The 14,290-nt window shown below is 43.8% G+C and overlaps 1 protein-coding gene across 1 annotated transcript in view; it reads right to left on the minus strand.

Moving 5' to 3' along the window:
* TDRD9 (tudor domain containing 9) overlaps positions 1-14,290 on the minus strand; it is a 110,772-nt gene that overhangs the window by 47,698 nt on the left and 48,784 nt on the right. The window contains exons 9-13 of the mRNA XM_012746467.3: positions 12,504-12,568; positions 10,286-10,340; positions 10,056-10,140; positions 9,125-9,182; positions 5,412-5,516 (exon numbers count right to left, since the gene is read on the minus strand). Of these exons, the coding sequence (XP_012601921.1) occupies positions 5,412-5,516; positions 9,125-9,182; positions 10,056-10,140; positions 10,286-10,340; positions 12,504-12,568 (368 nt within the window). The remainder of the gene's footprint in view (positions 1-5,411; positions 5,517-9,124; positions 9,183-10,055; positions 10,141-10,285; positions 10,341-12,503; positions 12,569-14,290) is intronic.

Genomic DNA, 14,290 nt, shown 5'->3' on the forward strand with positions numbered 1-14,290 from the left:
TGGAAGTGAATCCATCTCAACCTACATGTGAATTAGCAGCAAGGTTTTACATCACTATTTCAACAATACTGGACTGTCTGAAACAAATATGCAAGGTAAAGAAGCTGGATAGATGGGTTCCACATGAATTAAACCAGCATCAGAAGAGAAATCATGGCCGGGCGCGGTGGCTCACGCCTGTAATCCTAGCTCTCTGGGAGGCCGAGGCGGGCGGATTGCTCAAGGTCAGGAGTTCAAAACCAGCCTGAGCGAGACCCCGTCTCTACTATAAATAGAAAGAAATTAATTGGCCAACTGATATATATATAAAAAATTAGCCGGGCATGGTGGCACATGCCTGTAGTCCCAGCTACTCGGGAGGCTGAGGCAGAAGGATCGCTGGAGCCCAGGAGTTTGAGGTTGCTGTGAGCTAGGCTGACGCCACGGCACTCACTCTAGCCTGGGCAACAAAGCGAGACTCTGTCTCAAAAAAAAAAAAAAAAAAAAAAAAAAAAAAAAAAAGAAGAGAAATCATCTAGAAGCTTGCCTTTCTTTGCTGTCACAACATAAAGGCAAACCATTTCTACACTGTATTGTTACATGTGATGAAAAATGGATTCTTTTTCACAATTGCAAGCATTTGGCATAGTGGTTGGATAATGATGAAGTGCCAAAACACAGTCCAAAACTGAATATTCATTAAAAAAAAAAAAAAACTACTGGTATCTATTAGGTGGTCCAGCGCTGGTATTATCCACTACAGTTTTCTGAACCCTGGTCATTTGATTACAGCTGATGTCTACTCAACCAACTGGACAAAATAATGAGGATGCTTGCAATTAAGGAGCCATGATTGGTCCACAGAGATAGGACAATCCTCGTACAAAACCACATGTCACACAAACAATGCTGCTCAAACTACAGAGGCTAGACTTGGAAACTCTCTGTCATCCACCATATTCACCAGACCTTGCACCACTGATTACTACTTCTTCCAGGCTTTGGACCACTTCTTGCAAGGAAAAATATCCAATTCTCAACAAGCTGTGGAAAACACCCTTTACAATTTCATCACCACTCACTCTCCAGGCTTCCTCACTGCTGGCATAAGCAATCTACCATTAAGATGGCAAAACTGTGTCAAGAGTTTAGGCACATACTTTAACTGTACTGCTTCTTGTTTGAGATAAACTACACGTTTGATTCCAATAGGATGTTTCATATTTAATGACCTAATAGTAATGAATGCATGGAAACTAAAACTTAAAATACAATGTTATTTACAATCACTCCAAATCAAATGAAATACTTAGGTGTAAATCTATAATAACACAGTATGTACAGGATCTGAACACTGAAAATTACACAATGTTGATGAAAGAAACCAAAGATGGACTGAAGAAACAGAAACACATGCCGTGTCCAGGGACTGGAAGACCCAATACAGGAAATATGTCGATTTTCCACAAATTGATCTATAAGTCCTATCAAAACTATAAGAAATTTTGAGAGACAGACAAGCTTATTCTAGGATCTAGAATAAGCAAAGGACTTAGAATAGTTAAAATATTTTCTTTGAAAATGAAGAATAAAGTAGGAGGAATCGCTTTATTTGATGCTACGACTGTTTCACACAGTAATCAGCAGGGTGTGGCGCTGGCGGAGGGAAAGGCACATATCAACAGAACAAAATCAAGAACCCAGAAGTAGACCCACACAAGTACACTCAATTCATTCTCACAAAAGCACAAATGCAATTTATATTGTAATTTTTAAAATTTTTTCTGTATAGTATGATGCTTTGTTATCTTTAAAACCCTTTCTGGCGGGGTGAGACTGCCCCTCCCAGGGCTAGCCAATTCTTAGAGTAAAGGGCCCAGCCAGGAGCATGACCGTGAGACGAAAACTATTAATAACTGATGTAGAGCCACAACTCCTCCATCTGGACTGTGCACCGGGTGGCAACCTTCCTCCGCCTGGACCATCTCAGGGCCAGGTGCCAGGCACTAGGGATCATCCCGATAGTCCACAGTCCACCAAAGTTATTCAAACTAGACAATCCTGAACTATTCACCTTGCCCTGCCTTGGAAACCAATAAAGGCTGTGGCCTAAGCCCTCCCTTGCCTTCTGCCTCCTGCCCACAATGGCATCTTCCCCATGCAGCCCTGCATGGTGGTTTGTGCCTCCTGTCTCTACCTGTAGGACAAACTTTGTTTTCCTGAGTCTCTCCTGGGTCTTCTTTTATGGATGCACATGACTGACCATCTCCTAAGAGAACACAAAGCAGAAGGCAACAAAAGGAGGATTCAGTGGTGCTGGAGCCATAAGGTATCCACAGGCAAAGAAACGAGCTGCAACCTAAACCTCACACCTTATACAAAAACTGATTCAAAATAGAAACTAATTCAAAATGGATCATGCATATAAATGTAAAACCATGAAACTTTCAGAAGAAAACACAAGAGCAAGGCTAGGTATGGTGGCTCAAACTTGTAATCTCAGCACTTTGGGAGGCTGAGGCAGGAGGATCACTCGAGCCCAAGAGTCCGAGGCTGCAGTGAGCTATGATCCCACCACTGCACTCAGCCTGGACAGCAGAGCAAGACCCTGTCAGAGGGGAGGGGAGGGACAGGCAGAGGGGAGGAAATTAGGAGGGGAAGGGGAAAAGAAGAAAGAAAAGAAGGAGAAAGGGAAAGGGAAAGGGAAAGGGAAAGGGAAAGGGAAAGGGAAAGGGAAAGGGAAAGGGAAAGGGAAAGGGAAAGGGAAAGGGAAAGGGAAAGGAAAGGAAAGGAAAGGAAAGGAAAGGAAAGGAAAGGAAAGGAAAGGAAGAAGAGAAAGAGAAAAAGAAAAGAAACCACAAGAGTAAAATCAATCTTTGGGCCTAGGGCTACATACAGAGTTCTTGTACATGACACCAAAAGCATGAACCATAAAAGGAAAAAAAACAGTAAAATTAGATCTCATCAAAATTTAAAGCTCTTCCTCTACAAAAGTTCCTGGTAGGAGGATGAAAAAACAAACTACAGACTGGGAGAAAATATTTTCAACCAGAAGTCTAACAAAGGACTGGTATCAGTTATATCAGGAACTCTCAAAACTCAACAGTAAAAATACAAACTCCTCAATTAACCGAACTAACATAAACAGACATTTCAATCAAAAGATACAGATGGCAAATAAACACAGAAAAAGATATTTAACCTCATCTGCCACTAACAAAATGCAAATTAAAATCACATCTGTTAGAATGGCTAAAATAAAAAACAGTAGTCATAATAAATGCTGCCAAGGATGTGGGAAAAATGGCTCTCATACACTGCTGGTGGGAATGTAAAATGGTGCAGCCACCACGCAAACAGTTTGGACAGCTCCTTATAAAACTAGGTATATTGTGGGGGGAGGAGGGGAAAGGGCATTTATTGAAACCTTAAAATCTGTACCCCCATAATATGCCGAAATAAAAAAAAATAATAAAAAAAAATAAAACTAGGCATATTCACCATGTGACCTGGCAATTGCAATCCTGGGCATTTATCCCTGAGAAATGAAAACTTATGGCCACACAAAAACCTGTACATGAATATTCACAGCTGCTTTATTCTTAATAACCAAGAACTAGAAAAATGTCAAATGTCCGTCAACAGGTGAATGTACAATGGAATGCTACTCAGTTAAAAACAAAACAAAGGAATGAACTACTGATACAAGAGCAACATGGATGACTCCTAAAGACATTATGATGAGTAAAAAAAAAAAAAAGCTAATCTCAAAAGGCTACACACTGCATGACTCCATTTAAGCAACACCGGAAATGATGCTACAGGGACAGGAGCAGGTTCGGTGGTGGCAGGGAGAGTGGCAGGGCAGGCACAGTTTAGAGAGGGCAGCCCCTGCACAACAGTGGGACACTTCTGTGTTCCAATCACAGTGGTGGTTGCACAAACCTACACATGGGATCAAACTGCGGAGAGCCCCCCACCCCCACCCCCGCCACACACACACACAGAGTAAGTGTAAAACTGTGAAACTAAACAAGGCATATGACTGAACAGTGTTGCACAATGTCAATTTCCTAGTGTTGATACTGTGCTGCACTTAGATGTCCCCACCAGGGGAAGCTGGGAGAAGGATTCACAGGATTCAATGTACTTATATTTTTGCAACTTCCTGTAGGGGAAAAATTTTGTAATAAACTTTTAAGTACAGAAGTTGTGAACATACAAAAAGGGAGACAAAGGATAAAACACCTATAATCCCAAAGTGCTGAGATTAAAGGCATGAGCCACCATGCCCAGTCTATGACCCTATTTTAATGGCTACTCAGTCATGCTCTCATAACCCCTCTCCAGGAAGTCATTTCAGAAGAGGTCCTACAGCAAAGTGGGTAGGAATGTAGACTGAAGCCACATTTCTGGGTTCAAGTCTCAGCACCACCACTTCATCATATGACCCTGAGCAAGTTGCTATCTCTCTGCATCTTAGTTGCTTCGTTAAGAGATGGGAATAACTGGCGCATGCCTGCAGTCCCAGCACTTTGGGAGGCTGAGGCAGGAGGATCCCTTGAGACCAGGAGTTCCAGGCTGCAGTGAGTTATGATGGCGTCACTGCACTCCAGCCTGGGCAACAGAGTGAGACCATGTCTCACAAAAAAGAGATGTGAATATTAATAAATACACTATGTACTTACCTCACAGGGTTGTTCTGAGGGTTACATGAACACATAAAATTCTTAGAATAGTGTCTGGCATGTGGTAAACATTCAGTAAGTGCTGCCTTTATTATTTTTTTGATTCAGTGGTTTTATTACCCAATGGGTATTCTTGGAAGGGCTTTCCAACCCTCCCAAGAAGGTTCTCTAATAAAAAAACAAGCCACTTCTCAGTCCACACCAAGTATGCTATCCCCTGAGCTAGTTCCCACCACAGGTGATCTTAACTTGCCCCAGGTGTACCATGAAAACACGTCCACTGTGGCCAAAGCAGCCCAGACCCCACAACCTGACTGCACACCTTCGTCTCTGCACAGTGACAAGTGTGGAAGACAGCAGACTCTGAACCCTCTGTGGAACCAATTTCAGAAAAATAACTCTGGAAAGATCAAAATTGGAGATGAATCACATGAAGTTTATCAAAAACTAACAAGTGATCCACTTGGCTTCCATGATTACTCACCAAAAATTTTTAAGTTTCACTGTGAAAAAATGACAGTGTTGAGATAATGGGGGCTTACCCACCATGTACAAAGACCTACGGCACTGAAGAGAGGAAAAGCGTGGTTAAGTGGAGACTCTGACAGTAGGAGATGCTATTGCTTAAACAACAGAGGAAGTATCTGAGTAAAGGGAAAAAGCAAAACACAGAGTTTACAAAGACGCCTGATTGTGCCACTGTATCACCCCATGCACCACTGTGCTTGGACACAAATGTCTTACCTTTTCTCTGGTTACAACTGGTTTTAGAGGCCCAACTCAATCGCAGACTCTGATAATTTGTGTCTTCATCACAAACCAGTGTTCTAGTCAAACAAAAATCTATAACTGCCATTTGAAAAAAAGGAATGTAAACACCATGCTAACAAGACATCAGCATATAATAAATGACAATGCATAAGGATAAAACAACATGAAGCAAACAGCCTTAAGAATTAGTGGACACGAAGAAACACTAGCAATGTGCTGACCACTCCTCACTGCTCAGGACAGGAAATCACCGTCACATGCTTTCCCACTAAGGACCCAGGCGTTAAGAATGCATAACCTGTGAGACCTAACGTGTCATAAAGAGGGCCTGCCTGGACTGCACCCTACATTACATTACAATAGCAGTTCAGAAGAACAGCTAGTGCACTGCACTGCCAGGATTCAAACCCTGTGTCTGTGTCTTTGTGTGTACCTACCTGTGTAACTGCATGCCTTTGTGTGTACCTATCTGTGTGTCTGTGTGTCCCTGTGTCCAGGTGGGTGGGAAGCGCGCAGCTGGACACATTGCTGAGTCTCCCTCAGTGTCCTCAACTGTGTCCTCCCTACACATCAGTGTCCTCACCTCATCAGTGTCCTCACACAGGTGACAGAGCCCTGCAGCTCTTCCAGTGAGTCTACAGGAAGGAGCTGTACCCCCACCCTCCCATGCTGAGTCTGAAGGGACAGCAGATGTCCTGTGTCCTCACTGTGACTTCCCTCCTCAGGCTGTACCCCTAATCCCCCCCCCACCCCAGTCCCTGGTCCCCCCAGTTCTCTCGCACTCTCCAATACCACCCTCACCATAGTTTGGGTGATTTCAATACCCTCTAAAACAATGCTGGCCACATCCAGCCTCTAGCTCTTGAACCCCTCCCCTCCAACAATCTTGTCTCCACCCTAATTTAGCGACTGCTTCCCACTGTGTATCCTTGGCTCTGTCACTCTGCAATGCAACTGCTCCTAGATCACAATCTGAAACATCTGTCTCTGGAACCTGAACTCCTGCCTTCCCTCGCCCTGCTCTCGGAAGCCTAGCCCAGCAACCCTCATCCCACAGGGGACCTGCACCCGTCCATCTCATGCCTGCTGCCCCATGGCCTACCTGCCTGCCTGACACCTGACCTCAAGTCCATTAGCCACCAGCACGGTCACCCCTGTGTAGCCCTGGGATCTCTGCCGCCTCCTCATTCTGTTCTACTGTCTAATTCAATCACAGCCCTGGCTAAGTACAACACTGCACCTACACTATGCAGCTAACACGCTGGGGAGGGAAGAGCGAAGGCAGGCCAGCGCTCAGGTGACCTCCTTAATTCCTGGTCACCACACACTTCTCATGCTTTCCCCCTAGGTGGCCAAAGAGGCAGCGGCAAGGAGCAGGACCTCCTCCAGCTCCCAGCCCACACTCCTTGCGTGCCAGCCTCATCCTCAGACACTCAGCCTTCTCTGTAATGGCAGGGGTGCCAATCACCCTCCCCTGCACCCTTCCCCTCACCCAGTGAGATCGCTGGCAGGTCTCCCACCGCCCCACCCCTCCCCACTGCCCTTTGCCTCCTGCTGTCCCCTCTGTTCCCGCACAGGGAATGCCTCCGGAGCATCGCGTGACCCCACTGGTGCTTGGTTCACCTCCTATGGTTCTTTCTCCAGCCCATCCCAAGCAGATTTTTGCCTCCACAAAATCTGCTCTTATCATGGTCACTGATGATGACCACGTTGCTAATTCCCACGGCCAGTCTTCAGTCTGGCTCTTAACTTGACCTGTCATCAGCATTTGACGTGCTCATCCTCTCCCTCTGCCTCAAAACCCTTCCCCCCCTCTTGGTTTCTGGCTTCCACACCCACTCATTTTCTTCCCGCTTCCCTGACTACCTGACTGCCTGACTTCCTGACTTCCCTGACTGCCCCTCTGCAGCACCTCTCCTGTCTCCACCTCTAAACCCTGGGGCTGCTTTCCCTCTGTGCACCTTCTAGAGAGCTCGGCCCGGCTCCTGGCCTCAAACACCGTCATCACTGACCACCCAGCGGCTCCTCTGCCCTGTCCCCAGGCTCACACAGCTGACTGCTTCTGTGACATCTACCTGAGCATCTAGCAGGTATCCCAGACCAAACCGGGGCTCTTCACCTACCCAGCCCACCCCTTCTAGCCTTTGCCCTCTTGGGGGAGACTCTATTCTCTTAGCTCCTCAGGCCACACGTCTTGAGAGTCACCCTGATATGCCCTCACAATCCTTGTGTGAAATCCACCAGCAAAGCCCCACAAGCTCTGCCTTCAGAATCCACCCAGAGTCTGCCCACTGCTGCCTTCCTAGTCTAACGACCATCGAATCTCACCCAGATTATCACGACATCCTCCTAATTCACCTCCTTTTCTCACCTTTGTCACCTTTTAGTCTGTGCCCAGGGTGATCTGCAAAATGAACTTTAGGTATGTTATTCCTAGTCCCAAAGCTCAACAACAGTTCTCCACTTCACTCAGGAAAGCCAAGACCTTGCCCTGCCCTGTTAGGTCACACACAACCCGGGACCCCAACTGCCCCAAGGCCTCTCCTCCAACTCCTCTCTCCTTTACTCTCACTGGTCCAGCTCTCCAGACCTCCCTGCTGTTTCATGACTGCGCCAGGCATGTTCCTGCCTCCTCTTCCTCCCCCCAGAACACTCTTCCTGGATGCCCAGGTGGCCCACCCTAACCTCCTCCAGGACAGGACTTCAATGCCACCCTCTGGGAGCGGCTTCCCTGCCACTCCACCTTCCCCAATACTCCCTACCCCGCACTCCTCTACCTTTTCTTCTTATACTCACCATCATTTAACTTACTACACATTTTTATTTACCTTGTTTATTGTTTACCTTTCTGATACCCACCCCAAATGTGTCAAGGGAACAAAGACTTTTGTCTGTTTTGCTTACTGTTACCTCCCTGGCATGGACACAAAACACCTGCCAACAATCTTCTGCCCTGGTTTATCCGTTCCAGCCACACTGGCCTTCCTGTGGCTCTTCAATCCTGTTCCCTGCACCTGAGCCACATTTTTGCATGGCTTGATCCTCATTAACCTGGGGTTTTTGCTCAAATGTCACTTCCTCAAGGAGGTATCCCCACATTACTCTTTCCAAAAAATCATTTTCCAATAACCGTAAATCCTTTCCCTGACTTCTTCTCCTATGTAATATTTCTCTCCACCTGAAATTATAAATACGTTTTTACCTGCTAATCCCTGGTCTCTCCTACCAGAGCAGTCACATGAGGACTTAGGCTGTGTCTTATTCACCACTATACTCCTAGCAACTGGATTTTCAAATATGAGTGAATGGATTCAGAACACTCGCTAGTGATGCCCACGTGGCTTGCTCCGGAGCTGGCATGGCATCCTTCTGCACTACCTTCAGGAACAGAAACTACCCCAGCTCCTCCCCCAGTCACAGAACTCTACCTGGGCAGCCCAAAGCTCTGTGTCCCACAGGCCCCTTGAAAAGCCCCCAAACACTTCCTGAGAGCAACCTTGTCTCAAAGCATGAAATGGCATGCTGAATTGAAAGGGTGGGAGACTGCGTGAAACTACTTTTCTAAATTCTCTCTTCCAAAATGGGAAGAGACGGGGAAGAAGAGGAGGAGTGATTCCTGAGGGGGCAGAGAAGCCTAAAATACAGCATTACAGCTCATGTCGGGAGGCAAAACAGAAGCATCTTACCATACTTGACATCTGGCACTGTGACGGAACTCTCTGCAATGTTGGTGGACAGAATGATCTGTCAAACGTCAAAGAAATGAGGATGATATTCTTACCATATTCTGGACATCATTAAGCAAAGTTTAAAGGAAAACAACTCTTAAGCTCAAAAGTTATTTAAGAGATTCTTAATGTAAATTCTGAACTCAAAGTTTAAAATTAGCTATTTTTCTATTTTATACAGGTCACAATTGATCAAGCCACCCCTGATGTATGGAAATCCAGCCACACACAACACAGTAGTACTTAAAAGCAAGCAGGCAAGACACAGGGCAAAGAGCCGCTTCTGATCCCCGACATGGGGGCTTTGGAGGGTGTCCCAGAATTGTCCAGGGGGCAAAACAGCAGAACCAGGTAAAAATTCAGAAGAAGGCCTACTAATGGCCCTGGAATACCATCCAAGGTCTAGGCTGCCCTAGAGATCCAAACATTCCACGGAAATCAAGGGAGCTGTCAAGTTCAGGGTCCCCTGTCATCTCAAGCAACTCTAGAAGGGTCATGTGAGAACAATTCCATCATTCACACATAACCTGAAATTACAGAAACCCTCCTAAAGCAAGACTAAGAATACAGCTTATTAACAAAGTCACCAAAGTGATAGCATAGACACCAGAACAGTTCCAAAGTTTAAGAAATGGCAAAAAATAATTCAAAAGCATCAAAATCTCTGAACTGAGGAAATAAAAAATATTAGCTTTTGAGCAAACTGATTTATAAAATAACACAAAAAATAAATAACATATCTGGCTCATCAGGCAAGTGTCTAAATGACAACTCACCAGCTATAGAACATACCACAGAAACAAGCTGATATGTTAACACTTTTCATTAGCATAGTCTCTAAGGAAAATTTACCTATAGTGCTTAGAATTTGTCTTCCAAGCTTTCTTACCTTTCTGTACCCAGGGACAGGACTTAAAAATACATTATTCTGTTCTTCTAAAGTCACACTTGAATGGAGTGGATAGACCTGTAATCTAAGAAATTACTAAAATATAATATCCACAAAGAATAGGTATACATGCGATACAAAAACAACTATGCATTGAGACAAAATTATTTGAGGCAGAAACAATGCAATGGTTTAAAAGTAAAAATACAGCTGTATCATTTTAAACATACCTTCTGTGAACCATATTTGTGAGAAGTTCATGCATATAGTTTATTTCACCCAGACCTAGGGAAGAAAAAAAGTGGAGGGGTAAACAGATTTGTATTTACTGCTAAAAACCAACCATTAAATTAAAGTCACTACATCTTTTTCAAAGAAGGCCCTACTAATTCATTTTATTTGATTTTTTTATTCTCTTCACCTAAGCATATAAGAATCACAAGTAAAAATGCTCAATGACATTAATGAGTAGTAACTCAGAAATACGGTGAAAAATACTCTTCCATTTTCCTTTCCACAGCAGTGACTCACTATAGTTGCTGGCTGAATAAAAATTTTATATCCCCCCTCAGGTTTTTCAAATTTCCTACAACAATCATGCAAAACCTTTACAATCAAAACATAGTATGTTTAAAGTCTTGGTCACAAAAATGCGCTAACTTTTTAAATTAGGCTTAAATAATGTTTGCTAACATATAAGGCCTGCATGGGCTTTTGCCTCAGCCTGAACTATCAGTGTTTAAGTCTGCTGTGGGTTGAATCCTGTCCCCCCAAAAGATAAGCTGAAGTCCTAACTAACCCCAGTAACTAAGAATGGGACCTTATTTGGAAATAGAGTTATTACAGATGTACTAAGATGATGTCATACTACAGGAGGGCAGGCCCTTAATCCAAAATGACTGGTGTCCTTCCCAGAAGAAGGGGAGAGACACAGGCAGACACAGAGAATGCCACATGACAAGAGAGACAGAGCAGTAACACGGCCATAAGTCAAGTAATGCCAAGGACTGATGGTCACCCCCAGAAGCTAGGAAGAGCCCAGGAAGGGTTCTAACCAGAATCTCAAAGAGAGCATGGCCCTGGGGACACCTTGATTCTGGACAATGAGAGAATAAACTACTGTTTTTTTAAGCCACCCAGTCTGTGGCACTTTGTTACAGCAGCCCCAGAAAACCAACACAGAACTGTTCACAAAACATCATTTAATATAATACATAAATACATACCAAACTTGGATTCACATAAACATTTTTGTTTTCATTTTCTTATTTTTTTCCAACAAAGCCTCCAGATACACACAAACATTTTTTTAAAAAAGACAATAAGCCTAAATGTAAAATACCCCTTAAGTATCTCATTTTGGTATTCTTTTTTTTTTTTAATTTTATTTCAGAATATTACTGGGGTACAAATATTCTGGTTACATAAATTGTTTTTATATCATTTGAGTCAGTTATAATGTGCCCATCACCCAGACAGTGTGCACTGTGCCCATTAAGTGTGAATTTACCCAGTCCTTCCCTCCCCACCGACCTGCTTGATTTTTTGATGAGTGTTATTTCCATGTGTGCACGTAAGTGTTGATCGATTAGTTCCACCATTTTGGTATTCTTAAGCTAGGATCAACATGCCTCTGCTTTGGTGATTTTTTGCCTCAATATTATACACACTGTAGTTATCTGATAAATATTTATTAGGCAAATGTAACACCACCCAACCATCACCTAATGGTTGTTTCCTGTATATAAAATGAATCCACACCAGTCTAAGCAAAAGTAACAGAAGTCTTAAACTTATATGTTGCTTTCCAAAATTAAATAAGCCACTTTCATTGCATGTTTTTGTTCTCCACTACTATAAGCACAAATACTTTTATGCTCTATATATTACCTTCCAAGAGAAAATATTTGAACTTTTGTTATAATGTTTCATCAAGCTATAGTACTTGTTAAAATTAATTAAATCATTTCAAAAAAGTACAATTTTACACAAATCCATCTTATCAGAAAGGTATTTTAAGAGCCTATTTTCTTAATACTGAGAAAGGAACTGAAAGACTTCCCTGATGATTCTCATGGTATTATAATATTAGCAATATGTTTTATTATCATATTAAATAAGCTTTCAATGCAGACTGAGGACAATTACCTCACATTTATAACCATATACATGAAATGCAAATTTAACAAAGCCAAATATTTTATTGGAAATTTTGAAGGTGGCAAGACTGTCTTCAAAAAGTAGAACTCTTCATTATCAGTAAGAAATCCTTTAGCAATACAAGGGTTATAAGAAGTCAAATCAAAAGCCACATTTGTCCACATTCTCAATGTTTATAAAGAATAAGCACATGTGGTGAATACCATTTTGCATAATATGTGCTAGGCACAAACTTAGCCTCTATCCAGAGTACTATAATTCCAGGTCACAAAATGATGACATTCACACCTGGTAAAAACACCAACACACTGCTTCGCTCCGATACAAACTGGGCACCTGACCAAGTCTTGTTCCTGTTAAAAACATGATGTGCACAAATATTTAATCAAGGCTATGATAGCTATTCTTTTCTAGAATCCTAATATTATAGGCTTTTGATCTTGGAAGACTCTTACAGATCATTGGTGTAATGTTCTTTATTTTATAAAGAAAACACAGGCCTGGCCGGGCACAATGGTTAACACCTATAATCCTCACACTTTGGGAGGCCACAGTAGGAAAAGTGCTTCAGGCCAGGACTTCAAGACCAACCTGAACAATTATAGCAAGATCTCATCTCTACAAAAAAATTACAAAAATTAGCTAGCTGTGATGGCACACACCTGCGGTCCCAGCTAAGGCAGGAGGATCGCCTGAGCCCAAGAGTTCTGCAGTGAACTACAAGGCTGCAGTGAACTACAAGCCATTCCACTCTAGCCTGGGTGACAGATCCAGACCCTGACGGAGGGAGGGATGGAGGGAGGGACAGAGGGAAGAAGGAAGGAAGGAAGAGTGGAGAGGGAAGGGGGAGGAGGGAGAGAGAAAACACAGAGGCCCCAAGATATGCAAAAGCAACCAAGGCTTCATGATCCTTAAGGGGACCCGCAGCCTCATTTTTTTTTATTTTAGCATATTATGGGGGTACAAATCCCCAGCCTCTTGATTGCCACTATTTTCTCCTTCAAAATCTCACTTCTGCAGAAGATTTCCTTGAAATTTAGTTATTGTAATCCAGAAATTCAAAATACAAAACGTTTAAAATAACTACAAGGAAAATTTAAACGTTAAGGAGTTCAATTAGAGAGGATTTTTAGAGACCAAGACCTTAAATCCTCCACTCACTATCCCACAACTGTCAATACATTTAACTTTTGTGTGAAACAGAACATTCATTCCTCCACAAACTTAGGAGCCCTTCTCTGTGCCAGGCCCTCCTCTGTGCAGTCAGGGTGTGACACAGACAAGATCCCTGCTTTCCTGGGCTTACATTCTAGCTGGGGAGACAGACAAGAAACAGATGACAAGCAAGGCACCTTCAGTTCACCAGTAAGACCGTGAAAGAAACAAACAAGGCAACATGATCTGGCGGAAGGGGCACCATACGGAGTGCTCATAGGAGGCTTGGGAAGGTCTCTCCAAGGAGGTAATGGGGGCTAAGGAGGCAGCCACTGGAAAAGCCAAGAAACAACTTGGGTACTCGACCAGGTTGTCCCCAGGATATGCCTGGCTATGTTAATGACAAAGGAGAGAGGCTATGAACCAGTAACTATAACACGGGTGGCCCAGTTCCCCGGTGACTGCCCTGCTGCTTAGTCACCTCTCTCTGAGCCACACCTATGGCCTGAGGCAGTGGCCACTGCGATAAAAAGCACAGACCTGGTTTGTAGATGGGCTTGCATGGGCTGGCAATGGCCAGGAGTGGACATTCCCTGCACTACGGCCCATCAGCAGAGGTTATTACAGACAGTGGGGACGGGAAATCCTCCCAGTGAGCAGAGGTCAGGCAGCAAAACTAGTGGTCCACCTTGTGTGGAAAGAGACATGGCCATAAGGTTGGGTTCACCCCAATCAACAGGCAGAAGCTAATAGTTTTTCCAGTTATTTAGGGACTTGGTAGTAACAAGACTGGAATTCTGATGATTAGGAGACCTGATGAAGAGACACCTGGGTGAGCCTCTTAGAGTGGGTGCCAAGAAAATACCCACCACAAGGCAGCCACAGTGGAGCAGACTTTCCATGACCAGATGGGCAGGAGG

This window comes from Microcebus murinus, chromosome 6, assembly GCF_040939455.1.
Source record: "Microcebus murinus isolate Inina chromosome 6, M.murinus_Inina_mat1.0, whole genome shotgun sequence".
NCBI lineage: Eukaryota > Metazoa > Chordata > Mammalia > Primates > Cheirogaleidae > Microcebus > Microcebus murinus.